General features: G+C 34.1%; 1 protein-coding gene across 1 annotated transcript in view; it reads right to left on the bottom strand.

The window, feature by feature from the left end:
- The window catches only part of LOC127845666 (TBC1 domain family member 31-like), a 50819-nt gene that overhangs the window by 28861 nt on the left and 9206 nt on the right, over positions 1-12752 (bottom strand). The window contains exons 6-12 of the mRNA XM_052376711.1: positions 11243-11402; positions 10602-10802; positions 8697-8873; positions 6125-6204; positions 5590-5736; positions 5055-5188; positions 4164-4297 (exon numbers count right to left, since the gene is read on the bottom strand). Coding sequence (XP_052232671.1) covers positions 4164-4297; positions 5055-5188; positions 5590-5736; positions 6125-6204; positions 8697-8873; positions 10602-10802; positions 11243-11402 — 1033 coding nt within the window. The remainder of the gene's footprint in view (positions 1-4163; positions 4298-5054; positions 5189-5589; positions 5737-6124; positions 6205-8696; positions 8874-10601; positions 10803-11242; positions 11403-12752) is intronic.

Below are 12752 nucleotides of genomic sequence, written 5' to 3'. Positions count from 1 at the left end.
AGATTGCCATTGTTAAACTGTTTGCATGACTTTGTATCAATGTGTTAATGAGTAACCTTCAAAAAATAAAGAGATTATTATTATTATTATAATGCTTTAAATTGAAAATTTAAACATTAGAACTAAATAGCTCCATTAAAAGTAATAATGAAATTAAAGAAACAAAAAAAGTCAAGAAATTTACAACTGCGCTCATACAATGCCTGATGCTTTTTATACCTCATATAAGCAATCCTAGTAATGTCTAAAAATATAACAATAACAACAGAACTCTCCAACTATTTTGCATTTGTAATGCTTTCTGATTTTCAGGTTTTTAAATTGCCAAAAGATGTATATAATTGATATTTTAGAGCATGCTAAGTGTTCAGAATTATAATTTCCTCCCAAATATCATAACTACAACAAAAATATGCAATTCTGAAACATTTTTTTTTCAATTAGACAATTTACCAAAACATGAAAAGATTCTTTTAAGAAATGAATTTTTGAAGTCATAAAATATTGTCTGATATGTAATACATCTAATTTTTTTTGCTTATTATAATAGACAAAAGTGCTTGGAATTTTAATTTAGTAATGAAAAAATATACCAGCATAGAATACATATAAAGAAATTGAAAGGTTTGCTTAAGTTATTTTATGCCACAGCAATTTAAGATGAGAGATTAATTACTGGGAAAAAACACACCAGATACAAGTATCATTTTATAGTTTTTTTAAAACAAATATGGCTAAAAAATATACATATAAAATACCACTTAATACATCACTAAAAACAAGAGATAATAGATGACATTTTTATTTTGGCAATTTAATTATATAAAATAGAAAATGAATTTGTTTGTGTTTCGTTTTAATAATCCATTACTCTACCAACAGTATCCTCTATTCCTATAACTTCGTGCAGCCTTATAAGATCGTGTACTTTTTTATGATGTAAACTTCTAAGCAACATTGGAACGCACATGCCTGAAAACTGTTCACTTTTGTAACGCGATAATTTCCACAGCCAATAAGACAAAAATGCATGAGGAAAAAACAATAAATATGATATAAATTGTCCGTTTTTTCTGACCTCGTTCCTAAAGAAATAGCCTAAACAATGTTTAAAATCTGAGCATTTCCTTCACCAGACGGACAGGGCTATGTTTGTCAATGTTTTGATCGTAAAATGTTGTTAGGGTAGTTTCCCTTGGAGGCCCGTCTCGAATTTGTATTATGCTCTCTGTTATGAGTACTTTGCATTTCAATACGATTAAGTGCAAGCAGAAAATTTTACCCCCCATATTATGACACGAGACCATACGTTAAGATCGTGACCTGGGCCTATTGCGATAAATGTTCTCACTGCGTCCATTTCGGATTTTGTCAAAAAACAACTGTCAGAAGGGGTGACAGCTTTTTATGCCCCCATTTTGAATATAATTTTATTTAGCTATTCTCCGTTTGTAAAAACACTTTATCTACTAGACTAGACCTCTGAATACAGTTATCACAGTTCATATTTCGTTTTTATGAAGACCAGTTGTGCATTGTGTTCAATACAGTTTATTCACAAAATTCATCTAAAACAACACATATTTAATACAAATAAACACATATTCACAAAAACATATATTGGTTATTATGAAGACATCCCAGTGCCTCTCTATGACGTCATCAAAATCGGTGCACGATCTTATGGGGTAATTCTGTGTGACGCAGACTACGATGTACATGAATGTTTAAAGGTACGTAACTCCATTATTATTATCTGACAACCAACATATTTCACTCGTAATCTGTTAAACAAAAGATAAATCATTAAGTATATATCAAGTTTAGTTATTGTCTAATGATTTTTCATAAAAGATATGCCTTTGAAGTTTAAGGTGCATGAACTTATAGGTTTAGAGGCGACACCATGCTATATTTTCTTCTTTGTAAATGAAAGTTTTTTTCTCCCTTTTAATACATTTTTTGTCAAATGGAAGTTATTTTATAATTTTATAAGCAATAAACTGTTTTTTTATTTAAATTAGCATAACTTTAATACAGAAGTGACATGCAGTTTGTTTAGCTTTCAAGTCAATGAAAATAAATTACAGAAAAATGGAAATGATCATACATTGTTGGTTTCCGGGAAATTGTTCCTGGGGACAGTCATTCCTACGCTAACTTTGATAAGGCGGACATTCGTTTCTACGTTATTCTAACAACCCAGACAGTTGTTCCTATGCTGTTTTGACAACCCAGACAATCTTTCCTACAATATTTTGACAAAACAAGACAATCTTTACAACATAATTTTGACATCCCCTCCAATCAAAGGGCGGGGCGAGTTAGTGGGGAAACATGTGAAATAAGACTGTGAGCAACCAGTGTAAGCCTGTAAGTATGTCGCTTGTCAAATTTCTTCAGAGTGTTCAACACCAAATTCGTCTTGACCACTATGATTATTGTTTTCAATAATCATTAATGACTTGTATACATCCAGCTGTATGTATGAATTCATGAACATATGTGTTTCTTTTTTTTTTTGCTTGCTTTCGTTTGGATATTATATTGTGTACATATGTATGAACAGGTAGATATGTGCTCATTTCCTTTCAAGTGCATAACATCACAAGTACAAGTTAATAAATAAAGAACAGCATTTAAATTATTTTTGCAGTTCTCATGTTTTATTCTATTCGCAATTTTGGCACTTATTCAAATTAATGTTATTTTGGAACCATGTAGGAATGATTGTCTGAGCTGTCAAAATATTGTAGGAACAATTTACCAGGTTGTCATAATAATGTAGGACCAATTGTTTGGTTTGTCAAAACAACGTAGGTACGATTGTCCCTGTTGTCAAAATATTGTAGGAACGATTGTCCTGTTTGTAAAAACAACGTAGGAAGACTGTTCGGGTTGTCAAAATAATGTAGGAACGATTGTCCGGGCTGTCAAAATATTGTAGAAACGATTTTCCGGGCTGTCAAAATAATGTAGGAAAAATTGACCAGGGTGTCATAATAATGTAGGAATGACTGTCCGATTGTCAAAATAACGTAGAAGACTGTCCGCCTTGTCAAAAATTGCATAGAAACGATTGTTCATGTGAAAGATTGTCCTTGATTCTACATTGTTAGCAGATCAAATGTGGATATGAATGGTTGGGTACTGCCCTACTACCTGATTCCAAGTGAAAAAATAAGGCTATGTGCAGCACACAAATACCGCTATAATCCACGATATATCTTATCTTATATTCATCTGACAATAATCCTTACTTATTTAGATACTAAACTAAATTGCATGCCTTTGTTTTAACATTGGGCGAGTGGAACACCAAAGTGTGGCAGAGTGCATTTCTTGAACTTTAATAGTATTTAGAATCCAAATTTAAGATGAATCTAAAACATATATCTAGTTTGAAATCGGCACTCTCCAGCCTAAATAAGTTGATACTTATTGAATACAAATTGCATCGGTTAATATTTGAGTAGCTAAATTCATGGATAATATATATATAAAGCAATTAAAATGATAGACCATTCAAAGTAACGCAAGTTGGGTAGCTTCTGTTGTCTTAATTGCAAGATGAAGAATTGTAAATAACGTGTCAATTAACTTGGACAATATATTTTCAAACACGGTGCATTAATATAAAATGTACATGCAAACTGACAGATAAATAAAAACGAAATTCTACTCCTACATAGATATCCTATCGCATGCCTATTATCATCTTGTCAATTAGTGGCAGCTGTTATCGAAACAGGGACTGATACACGGAAGATGTCTTATCTACACAATAATGTTACTTTGTACTTAAACATTCTTTGGAAGTTGGCATAAAAATCAAATATTTTAATCGGAATGTTGGATTTGAATATCCTGCAGATTTTCAAGTACTCGGAAATTCAAACTCATACTTAGTATTTGCATATGGTATGATAACACGGCAACATAGGTTGCACAATCTGTGCACCTTTCTTATAACGCCATTCCGTGTATAATGCAGTTTTGCAACTTTTTTCCAGTTAACTACATGTATTGGAGTTGCTGAGTATACTGTTGCCAAAGCTTTACCTTTCTTCCTTATTTTGGTGTCATGAAAACTACCAACCCATATAGGTTTTGTTCAAGCTCACAAATTAACAAGAAAAAAAATGAAACTGCAGCCCACGTACCTGTGAGGTGACGTTGTACTTGACAAAATGCTGGAGGAGGTATCTATCATGGTGACCAATCACATTCTCTATAATGCCCAGGATGTTGATGGGAGGATTGGGGAAGTACTCAAACCAGTGCTGGGCATAGTTCACTAGAAACACAGACATGGTATTATAGGTTAATTAATGTGAAACAATATGATAAAGTTTCATAAGAGTTGGCAAAATCAATTGATTGATTGTCTAAGTTGTATCAGAGCATAAACTTACACATGAAAAATTTGCTACAAAATTGATTCCTTTTAAAACAGCATTTTCAAAAATGGGTGGTCGTGCTACCAAAGCTCATAATTACTTACATATTTTATGTTAATTAATAAGCTGAAATGCCTGCATATTACTTATCCAGTAAGTTGATATTGTGTGTACAATTCTTTTTGATCAAATTGTATTTATACATATCAGAGCATTCCTTTAACCCAAACTCAAGGGTTTTGACACAAGGAAATTACAAAAGATGCTGTCACTTTTGACAAAGAGCATTTTTGGACTTGCATCATTAAGCTGACTATCCAAATTAGTCAAAAAGCGAAAGTAAAAGTTAATAATACTTGGCATAAATTTGCCCCCATGAAAATTTGGCTCATAAGAGTCATTTACTCTTCACTTCCACAGTTTAAGGAAAGCCCTGATATATGTATCGTGATTTAAACCATCCAAACCCATTACAAATCAACTCACAGTAAAAAAAAACGGTCGTTAAAATCAAACATTATATGAATTAAAAGCAATCAATTTTTACAGAAGATATTTCTAATGCAAATCAGACATAACATTCTGTATAATAAAGTATCTTACACATTTTCTGAGTAAGATACAACAAGTACCTATTTGCTTGCCAACACTTACCCAAAATGCTAGCGATAATCTCAAATGCGACAAGGTGATTGTTCTGGAACACCTTCACAAATGGGAAAGCCAACACAGGCAGGTACTGGGTCTCGCCAAAGATTGGTGACCAGTTGGCAAGGGCAGACAGAATTCTGCAAATAAAAACCAAGACTTTTGGATTTTTGATATTTTTTTTTTATATATTGTAAAAATAAAAAAAAGAGAAAGTTAAATTATTGTTTTCTGGTAATCACTTGTTTGTTTTTTGCAATCAATTGTTGTTATTTTTAATCAGTAAAATTACTTTGACATAACATTTTGTATATGCCACATCAAAGGACCATAACATGTATCTCTTAATAGAAACAATGTTGACAAAATTTAAGCATGTCTTATCCTGAAGTCCTTTAAAAATGTATTACATTTAGTTTTTTATATTGTCTATAACCTTAACATTAACTGATACACAGTCTCCATAATAAAACACACACATGTAAGATCAATATTTGAATGATCATTAAAAAGAAACAAGTGGGAAGCAGGGAAGGGATACCTCTGCAGAATTCTCAGCAGCCTGCGGCTCTTGATGGGGTACTCATCGTTGAGCTTCTCAAATGCCGGGTGTGTTCCCTTGTCCACAAGGGCCGCGTAGGCTGAGTGATTTTCTGGAAGCCTCAGGATGGAACGCCAGATAAACATCCTGAAGGGAAAACAACATGCAAGATATATATACTAAATTGAGCCTTGATCACAGAAAAGTGGGCTTAATGTTTGCATGAAGTGTTGTACTAGATTAGCCTGTGCAGTCGGCTTGTATGGTATTTTTTGTTTAATGGAAGTGTCTTTTAAATCAATATCCAGTTAGGGCAGAAAGTGTTGTTCCTGATAGGGCGTTCGCGACAGGCTAATCTGGTATGACACTTTACTAACATGCATTAAGCCCAGTTTTCCCAGAACAAGGCTTATTAATCTTTCATAGTCAGTTGTTAAAGACGAAGGCAACTCAGCATATAGAAAATAAAAATATAAAATAGGCTATCATTGGTTAAGCTGCATGTTACCTGTAGTTGCTCTCTAAATTGAGATACCTGTATTTGCCAGGGTATTCATAGTAGCCCTTCAATATTGCCTGCAATCTCTCCATATTCAGTCCTTCTGGTAGTTCATTCTGTAACAAACAATAAAATATATAACCCACTGGAAACACATAACATAACAAGAATTTCTCACAAAACTGACAAAAATATCTCAAATGCCTAATGTCTTAATATGTAGAATCACTTTACAGAATGTCTTAAGTTGAAAAAGGGGCAATAACTAATTAACTTTTGTCATTTATAACACATGACTATAAGTACTACAGTATATCATAAGCAAAAATGCCTGCAAGTTTTATGTTGTATGTTGAAAAGTGCACACATACTGACAAGCTTTTTTATACGGACAGACAGAAAGATGTTCTTGGTAATTGGTTTAATTAATGAGCACTCTATAAAATGCTTAATATTTTTCAGTGATTTCAACTGATGAAGCTTATAGTAAACAAAACACCATACAATCCCAAATTTTTAACATTTTAAACATACACAACAAGAAAATTCATTGAATAAATAAAGTTTGCCAGAAAAGTTTTGTTTATGGATGGGTGCAAAACTAAAGGAAAACATACACAAACAACGAACAAGCAACACCTCCTATATAAGAAATTGAAGGGTTATGGTTCTTATGCATGGCACTTCTCCTCAATGATATCTTTACACCCATTAAGTTTTATGTTGAAGCCATGTATCGTTAATGAGATATAGCCCAGAAGAGTTCCATCAAATAAAACAACAAAGGGAAATATTTAAGAATGTGTACGGTTATGGTTCTTCCTCATGGCACTTTTCCTCATTGATATCTATACAAACAAGTTTCATGTTGAAATCTTGAAAAGTTTCTGAGTTATAGCCCTCAAAATAACATCATACAACAAGAGATGTGTTCGTCAGAAACACAATGCCCCCTATTGTGCCGCTTTGAAATAAAAAATTTTTTTTGACCTTTGACCTTGGAAGATGACCTTGACCTTGAACTTTCACAACTCAAAATGTGCAGCTTCATGAGAACGCCGCTTTGAAGATTTTTTTTTTTTCAACCTTTGACCTTGAAGGATGACCTTGACCTTGAACTTCCATCACTCACAATGTGCAGCTTTATGAGAACGCCGCTTTGATTTTTTTTTTTTTTTTGACCTTTGACCTTAAAGGATGACCTTGACCTTGAACTTCCGCCACTCAAAATGTGCAGCTTCATGAGATACACATGCAATTGCATGCCAAATATCAAGTTGCTATCTTCAATATTGAAAAAGTAATGGCCAATGGGAAAGTTTTCGGACAGACAGACGCCATATATTTGATATTTGACCTTGAAGGATGACCTTGACCTTCCACTTTCACCACTCAAAATTTTCAGCTCCATGAGATTCACATGCATGCCAAATATCAAGTTGCTTTCTTCAATAGTGAAAAAGTTATGGCCAATGTTAAAGTTTTTGGACGGACGGACAGACGCCATATATTAGACATTTGACCTTTAAGTATGACCTTGACCTTTCACCACTCAAAATGTGCAGCTCCGTGAGATGCACAGGCAGTCAAATATCAAGTTGCTATCTTCAATATTGAAAAAGTAATGGCCAATATTAAAGTTTTCGGACGGACAAACGCCATATATTTGACATTTGACCTTGACCTTCACCTTTCACCACTCAAAATGTTCAGCTCCATGAGATACACATGCATGCCAAATATCAAGTTGCTATCTTCAATTGTGAAAAAGTTATGGCCAATGTTAAAGTTTTTGGACGGACGGAGAGACGCCATATATTAGACATTTGACCTTGAAGTATGACCTTGACCTTCACCTTTCACCACTCAAAATGTGCAGTTCAGTGAGATGCACATGCATGCCAAATATCAAGTTGCTATTTTCAATATTGAAAAAGTTATGGCCAATATTAAAGTTTTTGGACGGACAGACGCCATATATTTGACATTTGACCTTGAAGGATGACCTTGACCTTCACCTTTCACCACTAAAAATGTTCAGCTCCATGAGATACACATGCATGCCAAATATCAAGTTGCTATCTTCAATAGTGAAAATTTTTATGGCCAATGTTAAAGTTTTTGGACGGACGGACAGACGCCATATATTAGACATTTGACCTTGAAGGATAACCTTGACCTTCACCTTTCACCACTCAAAATGTGCAGCTCCGTGAGATGCACATGCATGCCAAATATCAAGTTTCTATCTTCAATAATGCAAAAGTTATGGCCAACGTTAAAGTTTTTTTTTCTGCACGGACGGACAGACTGACATACACACATACTGACATACACACATACTGACTGATGGACAGTTCAACTGCTATATGCCACCCTACCTGGGGCATAAAAACAACAAAGGGCAATTTCTCTTACTTAAGAAAGTGAAGGGTTACAGTTTATGTGCATGCCACTTCTGATGGATATCTATAAACCCGTTAAGTTCATTATGAAAAGTTTTTCCCTGCAAAAGTTTGTGACAGACAAATGGACTGACAGACAACACCAAAACAATAACCATCAGCATTCAGCAGGGAATAAAATTACTTTAAAGTAAATAACATACCACGTCAGACTCTGCTTCTCCATTTGACCTTGCCCTGTTCTCTTTCCCTCTCAGGTTCGGGGCTGACACTGGTCGAGCTCGCTTGGAGCTCTTAGAAGATCGATCAGACTTTTCTGAGGTAACAGTGTTGTTGGACATCTTGTTGTTTGTCACGACTTTCACAAGGGGGGCAGGGGGCTAAAGATGAACTGTACAATGTTTTATTGTGTACACATTCATTTTGCATTCTTTGACCATTATAATATTCCTTACAAAAAAAAGGAAAAAACTCGCACTTTGACAAGTGTGAAGAGGTGTCAGGTAAAGCATTACCATATTTGACCAGGAGAGCAGCAGCATACTTTAACAGGTAAAGTAATCTGAACTTTTGGTGGATATATTTTCTTGCAAAAATTTCTTATGGCTGGAAAATTCAAGTAACTGACAGTCTCCTTTGGTAGGAGTTTTTCAATTTTCAATATATGAGGGTGCTACTTTGGTATGGCCAGCTGTCTTAGGATTGCTGAGTATTAATCAATACATTGGTGGTTACCTTCTATTCATTTAAAAATTACTTCTTTACAAAAAATTAGTCACTTTGCGGATTTGCATATTTCAGAATTGAATTGCTTTAGATTGTGGAACTTTGTGGATGTGGCTATTGCATAACTTTGCGGATTTGGATATTGCATAGCTTAGCGGATTCAGATATTGCATTACTTTGCGGATTTGGATAACATTGTGATTAACGTTGAAGATTTGCTAACTATTGTTAATAATAATTTTGCTTTGACTGTCAGTTACTTAAAATTAGGAAGGCCATTTGGGGTAATCATTCCTGATATATACTTTTTCTGTTTTTGATGTTGCAGCTCAATTTCTCCAACTAAAATTGTGTTCTTAATGAAAAAGTTTGATCATTTAACCTAGTCTATATTTCTAGTCATTTGTTATTGCTTGCTATGGAAAGGAAAAATAAAAATATTATAACTTTGTATTGTGTTATTTGAAATTCACATACTAAAATAATCCTTTCCCAGATATAAAGTATGAAATTATATCTCACCAAAAATGATTCTATCTGCTTGGTTAAAAGAATAAAATGGCCATTGGCTTATTTTTGTACATTTTTTTTCATTTCCCTAATATGATTCATCATTATGTGTCTTGTATAATTTTCCAGGTTTTTCTTATTCTAGAAGCTGGCATAAAGCCACTTAGAGTATTTACCCCATGCCCTGCTCAGTTACTAGTAATGTAACTAATAACAGCCAACCTGATAGTATTATGTGTTCAACCTTTTCCCACTCAGAAGCTAAGTGAAAATGGTTATGTGCAAACAGCATAAAACCAGAACAGCATGCGAGTAACTGGCAGTCTGTTCAGGTTTTATGCTGTTTGCTGCTCATCAGTATCTTAGGGTTGGAATGAAGCCTTTACAACTTGAATACAGTACAAGAGATGTGTTTGTGAAACCCAATGTCCCCCTACTGCGCCGCTTTAAAGCCATATATTTGACCTTTGACCTTGAAGGATGACCTTGATCTTTCACCACTCAAAATGTGCAGCTCCATAAGATACACATGCATGCCAAATATCAAGTTGCTATCTTCAAACGTTATAACCAAAGTTAAAGTTTTGGGACACACACATACAATTAATGAGTGACAGACAGACAGGCCAAAAACAATATACCCCTGATCATTCGATCCGGGGGCATAAAAAAGGGTTTTGATTAAATTTATCTTTTTAATTGACTAGAAATGCGTAAAAATAAGCATCTAAGTGGTAAAGGGTAAATGTTATTTTTCCGATTTTTCTTATTCTAGAGGCTCACATATGAGGTATTATACAATCACTGACTGTATATATCCCCTACCCAGCTCATTAGCTAACAATGTAGCATATACATGATAATAGCCCAACCTTGTTTATCTCTGAGGACAGAGCCTGGAGACAGCAGACGTTCATCGTTCCGTCTTCATTCACCGTGACTATATAGCGGCCATTAGGGCTGGCAGTGACATTGTTCACCTTGTTGCCTACCTCCCCAACATCAAACAGGAGCTTGCATGTGTGGATGTTGATGAACCTGAGAATGCCGTCCTGGCATAGCACCCCAAGCACCTGCATCAGCAACATTGAAAATGTTGTGTATGTTAAATATGGGAGAAGAATAGAGCTGGAAGTTGTTTATTGAAAGTTTTTTTCCTGGGCTTTTGATTTCAAACAAATTATTCTTTGTTTATTTTTTGAGTGCATCACCCTTTATATTTGTCATCAGTTAGACTAAACAACTCAAGTAGTTTGATACAACAAAAAAATAATGTTCAGAAAATGTACAAAACTAATGCCCTTGCAGTAGTTTATAAACTCAAGATATAAAATTTGTTATTCATATTTTACAAAGATCTATTACCCTTGTATATCCTAATAAAGCAATTTTCTCGACATGAAAGTTCACTTTCTTCACACAAAAATGTATTTTTTAACTTCAATTTCCAGCCAACCAAAGATTACAATACATGTGTATTCAGCTGTGTGTTGTTTTTTCCAGGTTCTATTACCTGACTTGCACCTTCATCAAAATTCTCTGAAAGGAACAGCAGCTGTTTGATGGAGGTGACTTTGTCAGGCATCTCTACGATTCTCAGCAGCTTCCGTGTATCCAGAGCCCAAAGGTGGATGAACCGTGACTTGCCTCCGGCCGCCAGAATACGACCATCCCTACAACAAACAGGGCCCAAAGTCATATGACCCAGGTTTAGACTTAAAGAATAACAATGAGAACAATATTCTTAACCTGATCGTTCAAAAGGATCGTTAATGTTGAATCTTCCTTGGGGTTTTAATCCTTTACCACTTTGATAAGTATTTTTACACATTTGTTGTCCCTTAGAAAGTTAAATTTAATTAAAGACCTTTCTTAATAAATACAATTTTTAAAAGCTTCATTTCCAACCCTTAGATACTGATGAGCAGCAAACATCATAAAACCTGAACAGACTATGAGTTACTCACAGGCTGTTTTGGTTTTATGCTGGTTGCAAAAGCCATTTTCCCTTTGCTTTTATAGGGAACAGGGTTAAACATCTTTCATGTCATAATTATTTCTTTATAAAATGATACGTAAATGACATAAGGTACCCATGTAACCAGTATACCTGTATTTGAAAATTTAATATTGTTATCCAGACCTGTTTACCCTACCGATTGCTTCTCAGTAGAATGGAGGGCATCTCTCAGTAGTTTTGGGCTGTTGTCAGTAGTTTTAACCTTTTTAATCATTTTGAGCATTAAAACACCATGACTGGGTCACATATCAGTTTAACGGTACATAAAGCATTAGATGAATGTACTTGCTAATAATTAAATCTGTTAAGTGATTTTATTTGCTTTTATTTGTTACAGCCTTTGCCATTTGGATTGGGAAAAATGGCGCGATAAACCATGAAATTGGAAAAAATAGCGCTATAAACCAAGAAATTGGGAAACATTAAGCATTATAAATATGATTATAAGTAACAGAATTAAAATTGTTTTTAAGTGCATGTTTGACAGCATTTTTATATTATAAAGTGCTGCTTTAATGTCTTCTTACAATTAAGACAATATTTAATTAATATCCATCCACATGGAATGGCAGCGGGGCCCGTCCAAAGGGGAAAAAATGCGTAGTTTTTTAGGAAAAGGGGAAAATAAAAAATTTACTCTTTTATATGTAATGATATTTATTATATGAATACACATGTTTGTATAAATATTATATTCACAGCAGAATGTGTCTGTCCTTTTTCTGAAATATATATCAATGATTTGTTCAACATTAGTTTCAGACAGTTCAGCCTTCATGCACAGTCTCAGTTTTCTTAGCCATTTTGAGTCGAATTGAGTTTTTTTTTAATTAAATGGCAAATTTGAGCATTTTTTATCAATAAAATGGACCAAATTGGAATGTTTTTATCAACAAATATTGACAAAATATAGATACATCAGGCCTTTTCCTGGCCATTTTGGGAGAAAAATGCAATTCATGTGAAAAGTCCACCGATTTGGAAAAAACTAATCTAATTTAAT

The sequence above is a fragment of the Dreissena polymorpha genome, chromosome 9, assembly GCF_020536995.1.
Source record: "Dreissena polymorpha isolate Duluth1 chromosome 9, UMN_Dpol_1.0, whole genome shotgun sequence".
Lineage (NCBI taxonomy): Eukaryota > Metazoa > Mollusca > Bivalvia > Myida > Dreissenidae > Dreissena > Dreissena polymorpha.
Note: the sequence above shows the minus strand (reverse complement) of the source record. Positions and strands in the feature narration are given on the sequence as shown.